The sequence below is a fragment of the Numenius arquata genome, chromosome 6, assembly GCF_964106895.1.
Source record: "Numenius arquata chromosome 6, bNumArq3.hap1.1, whole genome shotgun sequence".
Lineage (NCBI taxonomy): Eukaryota > Metazoa > Chordata > Aves > Charadriiformes > Scolopacidae > Numenius > Numenius arquata.
The window spans coordinates 14394803-14417934 of record NC_133581.1 but is presented as its reverse complement, the minus strand read 5'-3'; the positions used below and the strand labels follow the sequence as shown (position 1 = coordinate 14417934).

Sequence of the window (23132 nt, the reverse complement as noted above, 5' to 3'; positions counted from 1 at the left end):
AATGGCTCCTCCCTGTACAATCTCAAGCTGGGGACGGAGGTAGGAATGAAATAAAGATGGCACTGATCTCTTCTTTCCAGTTTTCGTTTGACCTTTGGTAGATCCCAACAGGTGTCTCTCCCATCTGCACTCGCTTCAATGTGCCTTTTCTGTCTCCAAGACAGCCGGGCAGAGACAAAAGCAGAAGTCAAAACATCTGTCAGCCTCTGCTACCTACAGAAAAGAGTGGATTTTTGCTTGAGAGACCACAGCACCTCAAAAGCATTGGCAGGAGGCCTAGATCTGCCAGGCTCTGTAGCTGGCTGAATGAGAGGGACAGATCTGACAAGGGCAAACATTTCCAGGACACTAGCTGCAAGCACATAAATAGGCTTAGGGACAAAAATCAGTCACCCAGGAATTGCATCGAGCACTAGGTGGACAACTCTGAAAGGGAAAGATGAAGCTGCGGCAAGATGAAAGGGAGCAGGACCGCTGGAGCTATGCAGCGCAAGACTGGCAGCATATCTGGGATTTAAAATTAGCCTTATGCTGATGTAACCAGCCTCGACTGAATTTCAGTTCTCACACAAACACCCTGGATGCGCTTGGCCAAGGACAACCCCTGCTGTGGGCATGTAAATCAGACAACAGCACTGCCCCCGCTTTCTCTTCCTGCCTGTCACCCTGCAGCCATCAGTCCCTGTGCAGGGCCCAACACACCAACTCCTGCTGACGGAGATACCCAGAAGCAAGAGTGACCAGAGATGAGGCTGAGGAGAGGAGAGGGCTGGCCAAATATTTGCCTCATGCTCCTTTCTCCAAGGTACACTCTCACTCCTGACAAATAGGAAAATCCTCTATATGCCCTTCTTCCTTCTTCTGCCAGCCAAGATCACAAACCAGCCTTGTCTGAGTGGCACAAGCAGCCATCCAGGCCTAGTGCATTCAATCTGAGTCCATGTCAGCTCCTGTACATAGAAAGCACTGCCAGTAAACAATAACAGAATAAAATGAAGATTGTCCTGCATATGCAAGAAATAAAACATTGAGACAGCAATTTTCAGGCAGCAATGTGTCCCCTTCCCTCCCCTCTTCTCTCCTCCAGCCCTGTTCCTGTTGTACTTTCATGTGCCTACCACTGCAAACAAAAGATATATGCCAAGCTAATGAAATGTCTGGGCTGTGGTATGTGTGTGTATAAATGAGCCAGCACAGCCCCTGTGTGCATGGAGTAACTGCTGAAAACACATTTCCAGACCTGTCAAGACTCATTTCCTTCAGAAGGAATAAAAGATAGCTGACTTATTTTTCCCCTTCAAGCAAGAAAGGGAAAAAAAAAAAAAAAAAAAAAAAAGAAAAAGAGAGAAAGGAAAATGTATTAATAACTAAAAGGTAAGGAGAAATTTCTGACAGGTGCCCTCCTTCCTATCATTATTAGTGTGATGGATGTGCTGGGAGACCCCAGCTGCTCATACAACCTGGTGCTGTACAAACAGAAGGCACAACGCAGTCCACTCCCAGCACTAAGACAGGAAACAAACAAGAGAGAAAAAAAACATCCAGGGGGATGAAGAGATCTGCCCGAGGTGTCACGACAGATCTGCAGCAGAGCCAGAGATCCTAGCCAGAGGAAATCCTGATTTCCTATATACGCCTTCATGTTGCAGCTGTAGGACACTGCTTTCCTGCAGTATCTCCATCAGCTGCCTCATCTCCTCCTCACAAAGGCTGCCCAAGCTCCTGATAACCCTGCAGAAGCTGAGAGGACAAACATCCAAGCCATGGCGAGGGACAGGGATGCGCTCTATGTCATTATGCACCCTATGTCCAGGTACATTCCCCAAATCACCTGTAAAACCAAATCACTTGACAGTCTGAACTATCATTAACAAGAGCCATGCAACCCTCTTCCTCAGTGCTCACTGGCCACCAAGTACTTTGAGGGAGAGATGCTTCCATAGAATCATTTAGGTTGGAAAAGACCCTTAAGATCACCAAGTCCAACCGTAAACCTAACACTGCCAAGTTCGCTACTAAACCACGTCCCTAAGCATCACGTCACAGAGAATTGTACAGAAACACACAGAAGGGTAGGGGTTGGAAGGGACCTTCAGAAATCATCTAGTCCAACCCCCCCGCCAAAGCAAGTTCACCTAGAGCACGCTGGATAGGAACACATCCGAGTGAGTTTTGAATGTCTCCAGAGAAGGAGACTCCACAACCTCTCTGGGCAGCCTGTTCCAGTGCTCTGGTACTCTCAAAGTAAAGAAGTTTTTCCGCATGTTGAGATGGAATTTCCTGTGTTCTAGTTTGTGCCCGTTGCCTCTTGTCATTGGGCACCACTGAAAAGAGTCTGGCCCCATCCTCTTGACACTTGCCCTTCAGATATTTATAAGCATTGATGAGATATGCTCTCTCCAGGATTTCCTTGTCTGTCTTGAACTGGGGAGCCCAGAACTGGACACAGTAGTCCAGATGTAACCTCACCAGGGCAGAGTAGAGGGGGAGAATGATCTCCCTCCACCTGCTGGCCACACTCTTTTTAATGCACCTGAGCAGACCATTGGCCTTCTTGGCCACAAGGGGACATTGCCAGCTCATGGTCAACTTGTTGTCCACCAGGACTCCTAGGTCCTCCTCTGCAGAGCTGCTTTCCAGCAGGTCAACCCGTAACCTGTGCTGGTGTATGGGGTTATTCCTCCCTAGATGCAGGATCCTATGCATCTTTTAAATACCTACAGGGATGGGAACTTAAACTTGAAAATGCTCTTTCAGTGAAGAAATTTTTCCTCATATCCAATCCAAACCTCTCCCGTGTAATTTGAGGCTGTTTCCTCCTGTCCTATTCACTTGTTACTTGAAAGAAGAGACTGACACCCACCTCACTACAGCCTCCTTTCAGGTAGTTGTAGAGAGCGTTAAGATCTTTCCTTGGCCTCCTTTTCTCCAGGCTAAACAACCCCAGTTCCCTCAGCTGCTCCCCATAAGACCTGTTCTCTAGACCCTTCACCAGCTTCACTGCTCTTCTTTGGGCATGCTCCAGCATCTCAATGTCTGTTTTGTAGTGAGGGGCCCAAGTTGAACACAGTATTCGAGGTGCAGCCTCATCAGTGCCAAGTACAGGGGGACAATCACTTCCATAGTCCTGCTGGCCACACTGTTCTTGATAAAAGCCAGGATGCTGTTGGCCTTCTCGGCCACCTGGGCACACTGCAGGCTCATGTTTAGCTGGCTGTCGCCCAATACTCCCAGGTCCTTTTCCGCTGGGCAGATTTCCAGCCACCGTAGTGCTGCATGGGGTTGTTGTGACCCAAGCGCAGGACCCCGTACTTCACCTTGTTGAACCTCATCCCATTGGCCTTGGCCCATCCATCCATCCTCTCCAGATCCCCCTGCAGAGTCTTCCTACCCTCAAGCAGATCAACAGTCCTGCCCAACTTGGCATCATCTGCAAACTTACTGAGAGTGCGCTCGATCCCCTCATCCAGATCACTAATAAAGATATTAAACAGAACAGGTCCCAGTACTGAGCCCCAGGGGAGCACAGCTTGTGATCAGCCACCAACTATATTTAACTCTATGCACCACAACTCTTTGGGCCTAGCCAGCCAGTTTTTTACCCAGCAAACATTATACTCATCCATAACTGATCTTAAGAAGCTGTGAGCATCTCTAAACCGAGTAGAAAGTACTGCAGTTTTCCAGTGCATCTTCTGCCATTTCAGAGTCCAAAAGATCCTATCATCACTCATATGTCAAACACTCCTGCTCTGCATTTTCTGCATGTGGTCAGAGCACACATGTCAGCGCTAAGAAATGAGCTGTCACCACACCAGCTACGCTTTAGCTTAGACAGAAACCCTTCCTGATCTTCCAGCTCAAAGCGCTCAGGTCAGCATCTGCTCCACCAGAAAGCAGTGGCACACAGGACAATGAAGGTTTGAAAGACTATGATACAATCAAGTCAGAGATAAAAATGAACTGCCATGTTGTGGCTCCTTGTTCTTCTTTAGAACATAGTCTGAACACAGACACTGGCAAACCTCTAGCTAACGCACACACTCATTTAGCATAAACAATGCAGATTTGTTCCTTTTGATTCAGAGCTCCCAAGTTCATTCCCTAGGAACAGCCCTACTCAGAAGCAGAACTTACAAATATCACATCCATCCATATTTCATGAAGATCAACAACTTACCAGAGCTGTGCAAAGCAGTAGTCAACTGAAAGATAATTTCTTTCCTGAATTAATTTCATGAGAGCAAAGAATTCTTTTTCAGTGCCTTGAAATGTTAGGTTGGAATTCTTGTTGGCTCTCTAATAACTTGTCAGACCCAGGCTCAAAGCAATGAAGAGCTGGGGTAGCCCCAGCACAAATTGATGAAATCGGACAGTCATGATCTGCAGAAGTGCCTACTCCCCATATCCTGGGTTACTCAGGCAGTGCTGCACATGCATTTCACTGTGGACTTACTAAAGTCACTTATAATTACATCCCTACATATCTGGCATACTCAGGGATTCACTCTCAGTATTGATCCATGGATAAATACGGATCTATGCACTGCCATTCGAAGCCTCTGATCTTAAGCCCTAATGACCAGTAGATCCTCCCTGCTCCCTTGTAAGTCATCACTGTTGCTGGCAGCTATTTTCTGAGATGTGGCCAAAAAGCCAAGACTAACCAGAATAGGAACGTGCATGTCAACCACATGTGAAGAGCCAAGAAAATAAACCCTGGTGCAGGAAATCCCCTGGAATTTTTTTTCAATGCTAGGACTGAACACTGGGGAGTGACTTTAGCAGCTTTTTGTTCCCTTGCTGGAGTTTTCTACACGTTGCAGAGGACTGGTTTACAAAAGCCTCCATGCCTAACTTAGATGAGGAATACAATACAAGCATCTTGGAAGTGGAAAGACATATGTACTGGCTCAGATAAAGGCTTTTATCTTTGGATACCTCACCAGTTTCAATACCTTTATCATTCTATGCCCACCAAGTCAAGTAGTACCACTTGCCTCATTCCTGGCAAACTGAGGCATAAAGAGGCTGTTTTACTTATTCAAGGCCATGTGGGAAAACCTGAGACAAGGTAACAATGTTAGACTGGGGTTTTGGCATCACCAGCACTGCAATTTTTCTGCCGAGGCTGTTTGCTCTATTAAGTAACTCCTACAAAAGGGATTCCCTGGTAGTAAAGCTCTACTTCAAGTGAGAAAGAAGATCTATTTAAAGTGTGGCAGAAACACAGGACTTCCATCCAAGTGATAAATCTCAGTGATAGGATGATGCTGTATGGTCTCCAATAGGACTCCTCAACGGAGGTTTCTTCAGGGTTCCCATCACACCCCAGGAGTCTAACCCTGAAAGACCAGCAGGAACAAACAACACAGGTTTCAGTTCCTCCTCCGCCCCACACATTCACTTACCCAGTCTCTCTCACACAGATACCTTTACTTAGTTCTCTTTCAACAAATACAAAAAAACAGCCAGAGTTTTGCAACAATCTTCACGGAGTATAGTTATGCAACCCTTCTCAGGTCACGGCATAACACTGTCTGAAACCAGCTAATACCTGACTTCCCCTGTATAACATGAAACACTATGATTCTGTCTTCTTTTTACATCTGCTACACATTAGTGATGCAGTGGGAAAAGGGACAGAATGGGGAACAAGATGTTTTTGATTTACATCAGCTGACAAAGATTCATTTCTGGAACACTTTCAGGGTAAAATTTTGGTTATAAGAATAAAAAACACAACCAAAGCTACACAGTTTTCACCCACCACTCACTCTTTCTCCTCCTTTTTCAATCTGTTGAGTGTAGATTTTGGGAAATAACTGTTCTTACTTTTATTATTACAACAGTACCTGGAGGACTCGGCCGAGATCAAAGCACTGTCACACAGTGTACAGGCAGGGCACAACATTAGTACATCACTGGGAGAGGAGGCAAGAGAATGCAAGGTCCTATGCTCCTGAGTAGCCCTCCTATCTTCAGGGCTGTGCTGCTTCACCAAAGCTCCTTTCTTCTACTACATAAATCCTGTACTTCTTAAAGTTAGGGGTTGTCTGTGTTTTTTTCCAGGCTATCATAATGCACACACTTTCCCACTATCTTCTGCACTGAGACCAAACTTGTCCCTCTTCTGCCACCGTCCTCCTGTACTTCTCATTTGCCTTTCTCACCTACTTCCCAGTTATTTCCTTATCTCCTATCTCTTCTGCTCTACTTTGATCCTATGTTGCTCTATGTACTCCAAATGGCCTCAAAAAGCTCATCAATACTCTACCCTCTTGAGGCTGCTTCTTCTGTGTAATATTGCACATAATGTAACATTTTTTCTAAGAAGGATCAACAGGTGTAACACAACCAATTGTACAACATCTCTTGCTCTTCAAGAGTCTTATTTGCAAAGCAGCTGAACTACCACCACTCCAGCAGGTTTCCATGGGAGCTAGTGGGTGCTCAATGCTTCAGAAAAAAACAAAACAAAACAAAAAAACAAAAAACAAAAAACAAAAAAAAAAAAAAAAAAAAAAAAAAAAAAAAACAAAAAACAAAAAACAAAAAAACACCAAAAAAAAACCAACCACGGAATAAGCAAAGGCAGAGCCCAGCTCAATAGCTTCGATGAGGCTAATTTCTGTCTGCATACGTGACTGGGAGTCAGACCTCCCATTCAGTTCCTACTTTTGTCAATGACTTACTGATTCTGGGTAAGCACCTGAACTTTTCTTCCTCGGTTTCCTCTGTAGAGGTGATCGCATCTCTCTCACAGAATTGCCACAGATTTAGTTCATCTGAGTTCACAGTGCCCTTTGAGGTCTTCAGATCAAGGGTGCTGGAAAGCACACAGTGCTACAGTTATAGGAGACATGCTCTTGCATGACTGCATGCTGAAAAGCAATCAATCATCAAGGAAAATGTTGCTTTCTTGACATTCCTGTCCTTTAACATTTTCAACTTTGAACACAGTCTTGTTCACATTTCATTTCTATCCTCTGCTTTCCCTCTCTTCCTGTTGGAAGCAGGTATCTAGTCACAGCCTTTTCTAATGAAAGCAAAGAAAGAGTCCTCATTTCACAGTGACCTACTCTCCCAGAGAGCCTTAGCCAGCAAGCCAATCAACCAAGGAAAAGCAGGAAAGCACTACTTGTGCTACTACTATCAGGGAAATAAGCACCAGTCTCCAACAGCCACAGGGGGAGTAGCCCCATGAATAAATTACAGTTTCCACTGTAGACTTTAAACAGAAAAACATTCCTGCAAATCCTTATGTCTGAACCAAATTTTATGCCTCTGGGAAGATTCTGTAAAGCAACAAGACTACCCAGAAATTTAAAGTTACCACCATGCGTAATTAGCTGCATTCCAGCTATGGTATTGCAGTGGTTCCTACAATGCTGCTGCTTTCATACACATGCAGAGAAGACACAAACCAGGCTTGCCTGATGGCATCTGTACCTCACCCTCTGCAAACTCAAGAACAGCTTCCATCAACACGTACAAGTCCACATGCATGTCCCAAACATATTTCTGGTGTGAAAACTGACACTTAGTATTTTCTACCTTGATTATACTCAGTACCTCCAATGAAGTTGAACATCGTGTTCTGCTAGGCACAATACAGGCACACGTAGTAAGACACAATTTCTGTACCTGGATGCTTGTGAGAATCCCTCTAGTTTCTGTGAGGTAAGGCCTCAGCATACTGGTGACTGGAAAAAAAAGTTTTTCTGTTCTTGCTTGTGAATAAAGGATAGCCTGCAGTGCTCAGTGCTGACTGACCAACCCACTAACATGGGTAACAACCCACTGGTCCATCTGTATGCAGAAGCAGGCCATAAACACATCAGGGCAAAGAGAAGGTAAAGGCAGAAGCTGAAACACTGAAAGAGGACAGTAAGAAAGCAGAAAAAGCACAAAACTCAAACAGGCATAGAGCAAAAACTAACCTTAGGAAAAAGTACTTGAAGAAAGAACAGTTAAAAAAACACCTGTCACGTGACATCTTAAATGTTTGTTAGCATTCTGGTTGTTAGATTAAAAAGAAAAAAAAATTGGCTTCTTCCTAGCTGCCTTCTTTTGATAAACTTTACCTGAGTATGCTTCTATGACTTTCTCCTATTCTACTATATATAACAGCAGATTATGATGAGCTGAACTCCCCTTTGATGCAGATAAGGCTTCACTTCTGTGTCAGTTAAGGTCACTTGTATCTGCTCAGTCTTGTATCTCAAGGGCTTCCATCCATCATTGCCAGCTCAGCCAGAGACTGGGATCATCCGTTTGCAATAGCTGTGAGTCTGGTTCAGAATCTCAATACAGGCAAATGCTTGCCCAGCTTTCCCCTGGTGCACGTGCAAAAATGACTAGAGAAATATCCACTCCGGGACATTCATGATTGCTGCCCATGCACCTCCAACAAGGCCAATGTTTTTCTTCCAAACCTTCACTGAGAAGTTAACTCCTCTCTGCTGTGTTTTAAACTGTACTATACAGGAAGGAGTCAGGGTATTGCAGGGCTGATTATACTGATTTGCAACAGCAAAATGCTCTGTCGTGCCATATGCTGAGAGTACATGATGGATCTTGTGCTGCACGATTTGCTTCAAAGTCTGGATTTTATGGCCGGATAGAAACTGGCTATAGAGTCTTCTGCAAGCTGATTCAGAAACAATGAGCTTCAACATGGGAATTCAGGTGCCTAAAACATCCACATTTGGGTATGCAAATTCCTTTCTCTGATTTTTTTTTTCTAGAAGTGACATGGATCCATTCCTCTCTGAGGTAAATTCTTAAAGACTTAGCCAGCCAAGATAGAGAACACTGCTCAAAGCCATCAGGTTAGAACCTGTGCTCATCCCTTGAAACAGGTTGCTTTATTCAACTCCCAGTGCTCAAGATTTCAAAACCTGGTCAGCTGTTGTAAAGCACTGTCCAGACACACAAAGCAGCACAAGACAATTTCACAGATTTCAACACTCGCTATTTTAAGAACTAACAGTAACTTAGTTGACTAGCATGGTTAGAAGGGACAGGGAAGGAAGAAGAAGAGAGGAAGAATAAGTGTGGAGAAAGTAAGAGTATGGCAAGTCTGACACGACTCAGGTGATAAATGTTGCTGTTCCAGAGAACGCATTCAGGAAAAAAAGGTGTGTCAAAAGCAAAGAAAGTCATGGAGGGGAAGGGAGAAGGGAGGCCTCTCAGCTAGCTGTCTCCCTTCCACAGACACCCTCTATACGATCAGTACACAGAAAGGAGCTGCAGGATATTCAACACCTTACATTCTGAATAGAGGAGCCCTTCTCCCTCAGTAACAAAGGGAGACAAAGCAGATGGGACTTATTTGGCTAATCTGAGAGACCCAAACTGGGTATTCCCTCAAAAGAACAACAAAGAAACAAACCTCAAAACTAGACACAAGCAAGCAGTTACAGCTACAGAATTTCCAAGGTATCGTAGGTATACAGGCTGAGATGTTCGAAATTATTTAGGTTGGAAAGGACTTTGGGAAGTTACCTACCCTTGCTCCAAGCAGGTCCGGCTAGATAGGTCACCTTACCTGTTTTGCTACCAAGCCTCTTCCTCCTTGACTTTCTTGCTTGACTTCTCCTTGGTTAAGGGAGGACTCATTTTACTTGCCTGTGTCCAAGACAATGGTGAAGGAAGTGGCATGTCCCAGGCTTATTCATCTTTACCCCGCTGCTTGCTGGTAAGTTGTCCTGGGAAGTGCTCTGTCCTGGGAAGCGCTCTGCCTCCACCAGCAGCTATCACAAGCAAATCCCAGAGCTCTTCAAATAGGACATAACCTGCTCCCAGGGAGGGTCCTTTGAATCCACAGCAGCAAGACCTTAGCCCAGACTCTGAAACCTAGGAGACTGTATCCCTTCCTACAGTCTTGGTGAGCTATAGTATTTCCCACTGTCATCCAGCATGGTTTTAGTGGCTTTCTGAGTCCTAGCTATTTGGCCTTGTTGCCTGGGGGCGGTGAGGAGCTTCAGAGGCTAGCTGCTTTGCAGAGCTATAAATTTATCTCATTTTTCAATCTCTTATTTTCACTGACTGTCCCCTTGTGTCAGGCGATCAGGTGCCTGCATTCATCCTATTTACCTTCTTTATACCATTAATTACTGTCTTCTGTTTTGGCCAGATCCATTCTTATTTGTCCTCTTAGAACAGTCTATAAAATTTCCAAACCTATCACAGAAGGATTTCTTTCCTTGCCTTTTTAGCATGAGAATGAGCTTTGTGAGCAACACAAGCAAATTATATGGCTAGGTAAACAGCGCTTCTTCACTGGGACCTCCTGGAAATCAGTTGCCAAATCCTGACCTGAACTTCTAACATATTATAAAGGGGCATTTTGAAAATTTTTCTGCTGCACGGGCTCCTAAGTGTTTGTGCACATTCAGAACATAAATGAGCACAAAGTAATGATACCCAGGAAGACATGTGGGAAAGCATGACATTTTGTTTTTTTAGCAGATTAAAGATTGTCATCGTACCTCACTCACCCAAGGAGCAAGCAAGAAAATTGCCTCTAAGCAGCAACTTTGCAAATGCCAATGCAGTAGCATCCACTCAACATCTGGCCCACTTTTCATGGAGAAAAAGCTATGCTTGAAAAAGAGGCAGGGTGATAGTCCAATGAAAAAAATTAAATTAAAACCCAAGGCCAATAGGCAGTAAATAATCTATCCCTCTGTAAGGCACAGTAGTCCCTTTGAATAGCACAGCTGTAATCTGACACATCTGCAGAGACTATCTAAAAGCAAAAAGAGGACAAAAGATATTTGAAGAATTCTTTGTACTACGTCATCATGAAAGGCTACTGTTGAAAAAAGACAGTTTATAAAAATTAGTTGGTGCTGCCTCAATTCTGGGCAGCAGACCTGGAGCAAGCTCCTGAACTTCACACTCCCCTGACAGTGCTGGCCCACGCCCTTAACTATGCCCTGATGCTGTGCAACACACCCCCTTGTTGTGATGAATTTTTTCCCCACAAGAAGTTTCAACAAGGAAAAAACAAAGGACTATTATGAAAGCTGTCAACAAAGGATACTGCCTACTCTACATCCTTGGCGCTGTAGCACTACCTACACTTACACAGGTTACCCAATTGGGCTTTACTTTCCCAGTACAGTTCACTGGCTGTTGAAAATGCTGGCTTAAAACCCTTCCACCTCTTCTCCCACCCCACAGGTATGCCTGCCCTCAGCCCAGCCCACTCCTTTCAATGGGTGCCAGGTCAGCTCGTCACAAAGCCTGGTAGTGAACAGGACCAGGGAACTGAGGCAGCTTTAGAAAAACTACCCACCCCTACCCTCCCTCCCCAAAATGTGTTTTATGTTGTTTTCACTCTAAAAAGGTGAGCCAGGGTTGGCACTCTGAGCAGGGAGGCAGCATGTGCCATTACACAGAACAATGGATGGAGATCTGCTACGGTTTCGGGGTGTAAGGTAGCAGCAGCAATAGCTAAAACAGGTATTGTTGTCCAAAACCCTGTATCACGGAACCACAGCCTTAATAAAGTAGTGTTTTACATTCATTTTGTAAAGGCTTTGATGACTAAACAAGTGGTAAGATCAGGTACAAAGACTACTTGTCCTCCTTTGTCATGATGATTGATGATAATGTTAAAGTTAATTGTACTTTATTCACCCATCAAAATATTATCCCCCTCAGGGGGGTACAATGTGGCAAAGATAAATGAGGAAATTAGAAGTCTAGCACTGTATATTTGCTCCTGAAGTTGCCTGATTTATGCTGCTCAGGAGGGATGCCTTGCACTGAGCTGATGTGTGGCAGAGTCACGCATCTGTTCAGTTATTTCAAATAGTTCAAAGACAGCTGCCTGCTTCATCAAAAGCACCCGCGTGTGCGCTAAGAGTGTGAAAGGCCACTCATATATATATAAAAAAAACAAAAGTGCATGAAAAATATCCATTTAGGGTACCACATCAGATTATTTTGTGAACACGGGAGTCTGGGGAAAGCACAATTATTAGGATTTAAAATTACCAGGCAAGTTTTTCACTAGTGATTAGCAATTATAAACTTCAGAGTTTTCACAGAACCATAAAGGAGCCACTTGTTAAATTCCAAAAGTCTTTCCCCCATAATATTGGCATGAGAGATTTAAAGGGGAGAAAGAGATTAAGTGTACGCCGAGCTCTCCATTCCTTGGAAAGCCCTGATTAGCTGGCTCCTCCCAACACTAACTTCCTTCACCTTCTCATCCCAGCGGATTTGAGAAGATACATGAACTCAGGCAGTCAGCCTACTGGCATTAATCATCCCCAAGATTACTCCAAGGTAAAGAGATGTACACTTACAACACTTATCCTTATATTGCTAGTATCTCCTACACTGAGGAACTAGGTTAGCCTAAATGGTGTCAACTGCAAAACCAGCTACTAAACCACTTATGTAGCTGTACAATGACCCTGGTCAAAGCTGGTAGGGAAACTCAACAACTTATCTACAGTAGTTTCTGCAACTTAGGTGAGTGTTGGTTAACTTTTTTTGGACTATAATAACCATGAGAAGGGACAACATAAAAAAAGAGAATGGAAGATCTGTAAAAGGTGCCTAAAGGCAATGAAAAATGCAGTCTGTGTGAACTATTCAAATAGATCCAGTCCTCATCGCTCAGCAGCCAGGAGGGCCCATTTATCTTCCATTAGGTTTTTATGGCGTGCTTTTGCCTTGAGCAGGATTTTTGAGCTGTGACTATCTGAATGGGGGAGATTTAAATTTAAAGAACAGAGTGATTGTAAATGTGTCATTTCAGTACTTTACAAACGTTATTGCAAAAGGTAATACAATTCAGAAGCTGCCTCTTTTCAATTAATACAGAAGGTAGAAGCCAGGCGAGCCCACCCCACTGTTTTAAAGCTTTGGTATAGCAAGCAGGGGAGCATCCATCCATAAAGCACAGTATGTAAAACATGAGCCCCAGCTTGCCTGTCTATAAGTTCACCCATTGCTGTCCTTACTGGAGTTGTCATGGGACATCTCAAACAAGTCAAGTGTAATGTGTGCTCTAGTGTGTGTAAGATTAGATTTCACAAAACAAAATACACAAATAAGATTTGTGTTGAGTTCTAGTGTCTAAGAGACCTTGTAGGCATTTCAGCCATTTGCTACACCCCAAAGCTGAGATTATCAGCTCTTTTTGGGCACCTCAGAGTTGGCCCTTCAAAACTCCAAGCTCATATCCGTATTTTCCACATGGAGTACACACAGGGCACTTGTTGGAATGAGATGGAACTGATCCCTAATTAGCGGTTACCTTATTAACAGTGGCAACAATACAAATCATTCCCCAGGAAATAAGCGCTCCATGAAAGAGGTTATATAGTCATCCCAAATCTGGACACAGAAACAACAGGTGGATATATTCTCACTATTTTTATTATAAACAGTCACATGCTAAATCTGTTATACAAGCCCTAAGCCTTCAAAATGGTTGCAAATCAAGAATTAAAACCAGAACTGTCTCTCCCTAACTTCAGTTGCACTGATGATGATAAAACTATACGTTAGCGCTAGAAACCATCCCTGTTAAATGTCCCGTTTCATGCCAGAGAGGCAGCACATGTTTTTTCTCTCTAAGCCCAGAAGGCAGCACACTAGTAAATGGTGCTGGGTATAAAGACAAAGAATACCAGAAGGCATCACAGGAAAAATACATGGGAAGGGTCCAGATGTGATGCCTCACATGTGTGATAAAGCTATGGCTGCTGCTGTAGAGAGTGCTGAGAGCCTGTCACAACTTAAAGGTATTGGTCCCATGGACTGATTAGCTCTCCAAGTACCAGTCCCTGCCTTTTGTTTGCTCTTTAATAAAGGCATTTCGGTTGTTACACCTCTCAAGTGAGAGACAAGGCGAGGTAATACATCAGTCCTGCTGCTGAACCACACCAGCAGAGCATTAGCATCTGGAGGGCTGCAAAGTCTCAACTTGTGTTCGCCTGTTTAATGTCTCTGCTAAAGACACTCCTTGAAGAAATGTCTGTGATGGGCAGCTCTCAAGAAACTACAGAAGCAGCTCAGAGGGAATTTGCTGGGATCATTACGTGAAAACAACCCAAAAAAAAAAAAAATGTAAAGACATCAACTGAGATATTCCCTATCCTTTGAGATCATTCCCTTTGAACAAAAGCATCCCCTTTTCCTTTCAATGAAGGTTGTTCTTTTTCCTCTTCCCCTTCTCGCAAATAAAAGACCAGATCATTACCAACTGCTACTACAGCTGGTATCAGTGAAGCTAAACTGCTTTATCCCAGTTAAGCATAGGGGAAATAAATCCTGGATTTTGTGTAACACACTAGAGTGACTCCTAACGTATGATTTTCCTGTGATCTCCACCTTCCATACCTTACAACTTTGGCACCATTCTTTTCCATCTCAGGTTATGTGGACACAAAGATAGATTAACCCAAAAAATACCAAATTGGCTCAGATTTAGGAAAAGTCAGGTTAAATATATTATATATTTTTACCAAGAAACCTGGGTATGAGAACTTAAATCAAGCATAGCATGCAGCTGGAAATGTGAATTCATATATTCCATTCTTGGTATGGTACAACATCACAGATATTTCTCCATTTGTAATTCATCAACAGTGCTAAAACGCAAAGCCAGGCAGCAGACTATGTTTGGGGTTGACAGGCTTCTAGGAGAAGGTAGCCCCCTTTCCTACTCTTTCCTGCCCCAAAACCTTTGTTCTGCAACAGTCAGGTACGCTGCCCATGTACCAGAAACCAAGACATGAAAAGTGATTCCATCACTCTCCCCAAAAAGGAATGCTTTGTCCCAGAATCTTCCACAATGACAACACATCACAGAGTGCACATACCAGCCCCAAAAGTATGTTAGCCTTCCCACAACCCTCTATCAAACAAGTCCCTGCAGTCCAGATGTATCTTGTGTCCATGAGCTGGCATGTTTCCCATCTGATGTTGTAGACATTGGAGCAACTTAATTTTTTTATGGCAAGTGGGGAAAAAAAAATTCCACCTTCTCTGCTTTCTGGTCAATATTTAAATGTCCAGGTATGCTGTATCAGCAATGAGATTCTGTGTCACACGAATGACAGAACTAGCATGGACTAGGAACAACACACTGGCTTACACAAATGGCCAAGCAACAAAAAAAAGCAGAATCACCGAAAAAGTTTGAGAGAGAAACAGGTGACCTGTCTCCTACTCATATGTGCTTATACTTACTGTCAAAATATATTGTCATTTAAACACCACCTCTACATACACACACACACTTTTAAAAACCACCTGTATGTTTAAAATGCTGCCCATTGTCCATGAATTTCTTCCCAGGAAAGACTCATCTACTGGGCAGACATGTACAGATTGCATGATCGTCACTCACCACCAGGGCTCCTATGAATAATGCCAGACTTTATTTTTTCATATTTATTAAAGCAAATAAATATATAAATCACAGCTCCCATTCTGTTTTCTGTGATGGACCATAAATTCCTCTGTCATCAATTGATTTATTTGTCATCAGCAACCTTGCTCTGACTTACATTCTCCCAGCGAGGATCCAGCAGTAACAAATCTATGCCATATGGGGAATTCACTTGTTTAGATGAGAAGCAACTTGTCACCGCCTCTACCATAAACATAATATACCTTTAAACTTAAAAGGACTAGAAAGCCTCAACAATGAAGGGAGAACCACAACTGGTTAAAGGCAGGTTCTAGATAAGCAGATGAAAAGAGCTCCTTTCCACTAAAAACAGTGAAGCAACATTTTTAACAAAACAGTGTTCATTAGAATTTGAAACATTTAACATCCTGGTATGCAGCAATACCAGGGGTACAGCTAAAGCCTGCTGCAGCCTCTCAGTTTTCTCCTCTTAAGTGCAAATACGTGAGTCTGACACAAAGCCTGTTCCAAGCTTAGGAGACATTAGACCAGTGCAGTTACCCAACACCACTCCAGGAGTGCCTTTCATGCACCAGGTGCCCTGTCAGCACAGGGGAAGTTGAAATAGCCTTTGGCACAACTCTGAGGAAAAACAAGAACTTCCTTTGCATGACACAAAAAAGAGACCATGGTAGGACGTAACATGGATGCAGACAAGTCCATCTGACCTGGTACAAATAACATGAAGGGAAACAGCCTCCATCAACCGATTGAAATCCAATGCATACAACACTACTAACATCCCAGACATCCGAAGCAGAGCATATTCTGTAGTAGAAAAGCTTTAGGCAGTGAATTCAGCTGTGGCTGCCAAGAGTATGCAGGCTCAGGTAGGACCACAGTACACTAGTTCGAGGAAAGCACCATGCAGACATGTTATATACATCATCCTCTCTTCCTTTACTACTCTCAGGGAACCATAGTGAAGTTCTCTGCTGAAAAGAGGGTTGTGAGAAATGAGCTTCCCCGTGAACAAAGGGGTGTTAAATGGGGACAAGAATACCATTCCAAGAGGGAATCATGGGGCATGGGAGAAGGAATGAATTTGGGGTGGGATATTCTGAGCCTATTACGCACTTTTAATCAAAAGGAAAGTATTCACTAGACCCAGGCAAAGGTGGCTGGCAATAAAGAGATGCAAAACGAAAGGACCGTATTAAAGTGAGATGGGGAAAGGGATAGATGAATCAGAGACCAAGGCAGCTGTGCAGAGCAATTTGTGGTGTGAAGGAACAGGATCAGGGAAAGGAGCAGTTGAAGATCACAGTAAGTAGGAAAGCGTGAAAGCTTCAAGAGGATACTCATCCTGCAGAAGACGGTGAACTGGTAAGTGAACACCATCCACAAGAGTGTTCAGAAGATTCTTTGCTTCTATAGTCTTGATGATACAACAACTTCTTTGCAAGTATCTAAAGCAACAAAACTAGTAATTCCTCTACTGTCCAATCTTTGTGCTGAAACATAAGCTTACTCTTTAGAGCTACCTCTACTTTCTCTCATTCTTCTTTTTTCCCTTCTTAAGCACCTTGGACAAACAATAAATGGCTCTAAAGTGATGAGTTGGGAATGGTATTTAACCAAAGAGTCATTAAACATCGGTACACGGAACAATGCTCCTTGAAACAAGGAGCCGTAATTATTTTCCTCCTTTGAATAAGTCACAGCAGATAAAGATGAAAGGCCTACTACATTTTCAGGAAATTTATTACCACTTACTTAGTGCACAAGTTAAGGCATTGAAAATGGCTAGAGTCAGGAAGTTTTAAAGTGTGTGCCCTCAAAAGCAGAGCCATCTAAAACTGCCTTTTGCACATTTAGGACTAAAATAAAAGTGCACTCCATGGGCTATTGATTTATTCCAACCAACTGCAACTTTAAAGAACACGTCGTTATAAAATGCTTGTGGATGTTCTCCTAGTTTGTGGTTCATTTGCAGATGATTATAGCACTGTTATTTCATACACCAGCGCTTCATAATAAACAAAAGCATTGCCCTAAAGGGGCTTCAGTTTAATCGACATTTCTTCCAGTCACATTCTGTTTTAAGATGGAGAGAAACTGCAGGAACTCCCTCAGGGACAACAGGCTTACAAGGGCATCCTATCAATTTTATGAAAGCCCACACATCTATTTGTTCATGTGAGGCCAAATGATGAGTTCTCCTCCCAGTAAGAGGACTTGCAAGGCTACAGTCTGTCTCATAATTTACCTATTTCTTTGAAAGCTAAGATTCACAAGGTGATTTGAAACGCACAAATGACTGAAAGTGAAACATCCCATTCGACAGATGTCACATCACCAGCTCACATTTGACCTGAGTTCACAAACAGACTAGGTTTATGGTTCACAAATTCTTGAGATTATTCTCCAAAACAATTTTAAGCTTTTTCACTGATGTCCACACAGTGCAGGGTACTGCTGGAGACTAGGGAGTTCTAATGCCTTTTAGCTGGTAGGGATCACCACTGAGAGCTATTGCACAGGTGCAGTCTGTGACTCTTGTTCCTGCTTGTTGGGGTACCAGGAGTGGTGCTGGCATGTGTCATCTGTCTTTTGCACAGCCAGGAGATAAGGCCCAGAGAGACTTTACCTAGGGTTATAAACTGTGGTGGGGATGGACCACATGGGGTTGGTCCCCAAGCAAAGAGCCACCACAGTCAACATGCTCTGTGATCTAGGGCAAGACATCTCTCTAGAGCAAAAGACTTGATCACCTTTTGTTGAGTGTTTTTACAGCCTTAGACAACAGGCATTACATAAATATGAAGGATTCATTTTATAATTAACATATGCACTGTCCTATAAAAGCACTTCACACTACTAAAAGCCTAAAGAGTGCACCTGGACAATTATTTTTACATCACTGTAGGGTTTTTATATTTCGTCCTATTTAATCTCCAGTGAAAGCACTCCTCCCATACCCATTCTCTATTTAATTTTAGTTGTGGTCTAACTGCTATTTCTAAGATGCAATAGACTAGAAAGTTCAGTGGCTACCTACCATACAACAGCATAATTCATGTAAAAAATAAATCCAACAAAATTATAAATTCCAAATGACCCCATTGGAAATCACAGTTGAAAAGAGAATACAGGACACCCTCATGGGTCTCTGTAGACCCCTGCATTGGAGCCACAGGAAATAAGCATGTATTTTATGGAACAACACAAACAGCAGCTTGCAACACAAATCTCAGACAGCAAGGTCCACAAACTCCTCATTTTCTCCCATGACCTAACTGCTGCAGCCAGCTCCAGCAGAGAGACAGACTGAAATGCAAAAATTTGTAGCAAAAGAAATAATGAAAACTAGCATCAAATTATAAAGTGATAAGGACCTTGTTCTTCAAGCCTCTTTGAGAGCTTTCTCAAAGTACTCACATGGCTGCTGGTCTGCAAAACAGGGTATTTTTTTTTAACTCTTCATCTGCTTCACAGCCCTCTTTTAAATGCAGTTTAGTAAGAGTGGATACATGCAGGCCAGCTCCATGATTGCCCAAGTTCTATTATATCCAAAATCAGCCAGCAGAAGCATTCAAGAAAGTCAGGGGAGGACATAGATTTTTACTCAAACCACTCCACAGTTTTTATATCAATATAGTGTTGACATATCTGTGTGCACACCCAAAAGACTGCAGAAAGGTGAGGGTTGAAAAGGTCTCGAGAGTTCTTCTGTCAAGCTCCCCGACAAGGTAAACACAGGTACATGTGAGAGATCATATACTAAAACTGTATCCTCAAGTAACAGCAGGAATAGCAAATGCTTGTCCTAGAATACTGCCAAGGAACTTCAAGTCCCCTTTGTAGCTCCTTTTAAGTGTCTGAAATTGAGCACCACAAATCATGGCCACAGAAATAACCGTTACACACATTCACCATTATTGCATACTCTGTGCCTTTTACATATACATTTAGTATTATCTCTAGCAACATACAATTGTATTATATACATTAATTAACAATTTATTTTTGAAAAGTAGGAACAAGTTGAAAATTTCATAGAAATGTCTTCTACCTATGCATCCAATTTTCTCATGAGTCCATATCTCAATTCTCACTCTACTACAGTTGGATTCAAATAGTTTAAACACAGGTTCTAGTGACGCCATATCGTGTGCTAACTGTTACACTGAGCAGCCAAAAGCAAAGACGTAAAGAGGATAAGGAGGAGATGCCACTTGGCTAGAAAATGAGCCAGGAATTAGATGCCAGCCAGGGAAATAAATAGACTTCTGCTGAAGAGGGGGTTTTTTTATTAAAATATTAAAAAAGCAGGTTGTCTGGCTGAAAAATGAACAGGTGGTAACTCTACTTAAATTCTGTTTTGAAGCACAGCTCAGGTCCAAAAACGAATAGAAATGATTGCTGAACTGCAAAAACATAGCATCATCATCGCCATCATTTATACCCATCAGAGTAACAGTTCATTGTGAGTCTTCGCCTCAGAGTTACACCCAGACACAGTGATGTGAGGAAGTCTGCTGCAGCAGACAGATGTCTATAAAGAAAATCACAGACAATGATAGGTTGTGGCCTGATGCTAAATTTCACGGAGCTGGTTTCTTCATGAATTCAAATGGGCCTTAAAGAATATCTCTTTCCAAAACCCTTTTATATTTTCTCCTCACCGATGGCACTGGAGGGAAGGAGGAGTGAGGGATGGGGGTTCAGTGCCTGTGCTTTTCTTTGAACAGGACAATGCTATGGATCTATGGTCAGATTAGCAGTGGGGTAATTTATGTCAAAGTGATGACCCAAACGTCAAAGACTGAGATTTAAGTGTCCTGCCGAAATCCTCCATTTAAAAACTAAGATTCCATGCAAACTGGACTTGCTAGAGGAGATTTTTGTCTTAAAACATCAGTCTGATCAGTTATGAAATAAGATGCCCAATGCTTTAGCCAATGCCTGCATTATTCAGGATCTCAGGAGAGAGATATACAGGTTGAATAAAGGAAGTCTATGCATGACAGACCAGCAGGCACTGAGTCTTTCTAACCACCAAGGGTCACTGTTGATTCACTCAGCTGAGGAAACAGTGGGGAAAGTACTTTTGATTATAATAACAAGAAACTGACTTTGTCTGAGAAGGCCCTCTAATGCCTGAGACGCCTGTCAAGGTCTGATGATGCTCTTCTAGGGGACTTCGCATGGCAATAGCACTCCTGACTGCATCCTGTCTTAGTGGCTGTGCGCTGCAGGTTGGTTGCAGCTGCCCTTCAATTACAAATTTCTCTTTAATGATTTACATGTCACTCCAGAACAAAGGAAGGATCTTGCTGGCACATGTCCACAGACACCACCAGCAACTTAGATATCTGACCTGTCATTCCCAAGGCATAAATCAGCTATTAGCAAATCTCAACCTGGAATCTCTAAACTTTCATCTTTCTTTGCACGGCCTAAGGAGGGGCCACAGGACCCTCCTATTTGTTGCCACAGATGAGGAAATTTCCCTACTTTTTTTTGGGGGGGGGAGGGGAATAGCTTTTTTTGTTGGTTTCTGACCTTTTTCCTGCTTTTAGCATAGTTTTCAAAGCTCTGTCCACTGCCTTAATGTCAGCTGATTTCACTACTCAGCCTAACATTATCTTCCTTCTTGTTCAGCAAATTGCTATCATATCATCATCTTATTTAACAAAGGAGAAAAAGATTATTTAAAGCACCAATGTACCCTGTCTCAGGCCCTCTGTCTTCAAATGGCAGCGGGAGACAAAGAACTTCAGTGTTAACAAGACAATGTGCTAACACACACACCAGAGTGCTGCATTACCTCATAAGGAGGGAGCACATCTTACATATATGTAGTATTTCAGCTTTTTTTCTTTTTCAAAGAAACCATGCAGCCAGAAACCACCCAAATATGACTAATTTACACACTCTGGAATAATCCAGCTGCTACACTGCAGCTTCACACCTGCAACCCTGTGCTGCAGTCTGCACAGGCTCATTAAGCTTTAGGATATCTCACACCTACGAAGAGTCCAGCTGCAGTGGGCTCACACCAGGCTGGGGAACAGGATGCTTTGCAACAGCAGCTCCAGGTTGAGCCATACCTGAGTCACGAGACTGCAAAGGTGAGAGAAGCATATGGGAGTACTCTGAGCTCTCCCTGCTGTCACTAAGGCAGAAAAAGTGGCACATGAACCAGGGAAAGAAGTCAACCACCAGCCATGGAGAGAGACAGGCAGGTGAATGAAGACACAAGCATTTTTAAAAACTTGTAGGGCAGTGAAGTCTGGGGGAAAAGCAAACAAAGGTTTAAGAATAAATGGGGGAGCAGGAAATGGCAACTGGTCGGACAAGGGCAGGGAAACCGATAAGAAAATACTATATTTGATGGGGTCAGGAGAGAAACTGTAGGTTGAAGGCAAATAAAAGTTGTGAAGTGATCAAAGGCACAGGGACTGAAGCAGAACTAAAGGGAAGGGGACTGACACTGGATGTAGAGCCACAGTGGAAAAAGCCAGGCTTGGGAACAATAATAATCTAGAAAGAGAGGTAAAAGAAGTGATTCTTGGGAAAACAGGCACATGCAGAAATCCTGCGCGCCAGTGAATATCCACCTCCTGACCAGGGTGAATGCCTCCTAAGTCTTATTGCTTCTCTGCTGACAATAAACTTGCGTGCAACAAACCTCCTGGCAAAGCATGTCAAAAAGAGCACTCAGTTATATAAAGATGAAGAAATGACAGAATTTGTGTCTTATATTTTTGCTGATGTGAAGTCACTCGTAGGTCTCCATCTCCACCAGAAGACAAGTGGCTACTTAGCTGTAGATAAAGGCAGGCAGCATCAGCCTTTAGGAAACGTGCTGCAGGAACTGGTGTTAGTGTATATGCAGCCACCTGGGATTGTCAGTCAATCAGAAAGATTGGCTGGATGAATATTCAAAGCCCAATACTTGGAGGACAGCAAGTAACCAAGCCTCTTTTGCTGTAAATCTTCAGAAGGAATACAAAGGCAGAAAACCATCTTTAACTGTTCAAATTACATTACAAATTAATTAATTACATTAAATATTTCCTGCAGATTTTAACTATAATTTACATCACTTATTTGTGTCTCTGTTGAAATAGGGGACAACTCACTTACGGGTCAGGCCCAAAAATCCCATTTACCCAGCATCTACACAATAGCACCTTCACTTGAGATCATCCCTTACAAGAAGGTGCAGCACATTAACACTGGAGCTTCAACACACAGCAAGTCCCTGCCCTCCACACATTCATGTGCTTGCTTAACACCAAGGTCCTCTATGGAATTAATGGGAATGCTTATGAGAGAAAACCAGACCCATGAGTATGGATCATACTGAAGCTTAGCTGAGGAAAAAAAGGATGAGTCCTGGGGAGCCTGGGCCAAGCAACTGCATGATAAAACAAATACAGAAGTATAGTCTTGAAGATCAGTCTCTCCTGCGGACTCATACCTGTAGTGTGAGTATTGAAACTTCCCTCTCCAAAGAGAAACAGCTGACTACAACCTCGTGCAGAAATGGAGCAAGGAGCTCTGGGTCAGCAGGCCTTCCCTCTGAACTCCTGCTGTGGCATCTGGTCTGCAAACTCCTTGTCTGGGATTCAGAATTGCTCAGTAACAAAAACAGTGCTTGAAAAGCATCTCTAAGCCTGACAATTCAGCACAAACCTTCCTTTAGGAAACAACAAAAAATGTGAGCAAGAAA

The 23132-nt window shown here is 43.0% G+C and overlaps 1 protein-coding gene across 1 annotated transcript in view; it reads right to left on the bottom strand.

The window, feature by feature from the left end:
• The window catches only part of TSPAN4 (tetraspanin 4), a 394074-nt gene that overhangs the window by 321802 nt on the left and 49140 nt on the right, over positions 1-23132 (bottom strand). The window contains exon 4 of the mRNA XM_074148890.1: positions 22015-22085. Coding sequence (XP_074004991.1) covers positions 22015-22085 — 71 coding nt within the window. The remainder of the gene's footprint in view (positions 1-22014; positions 22086-23132) is intronic.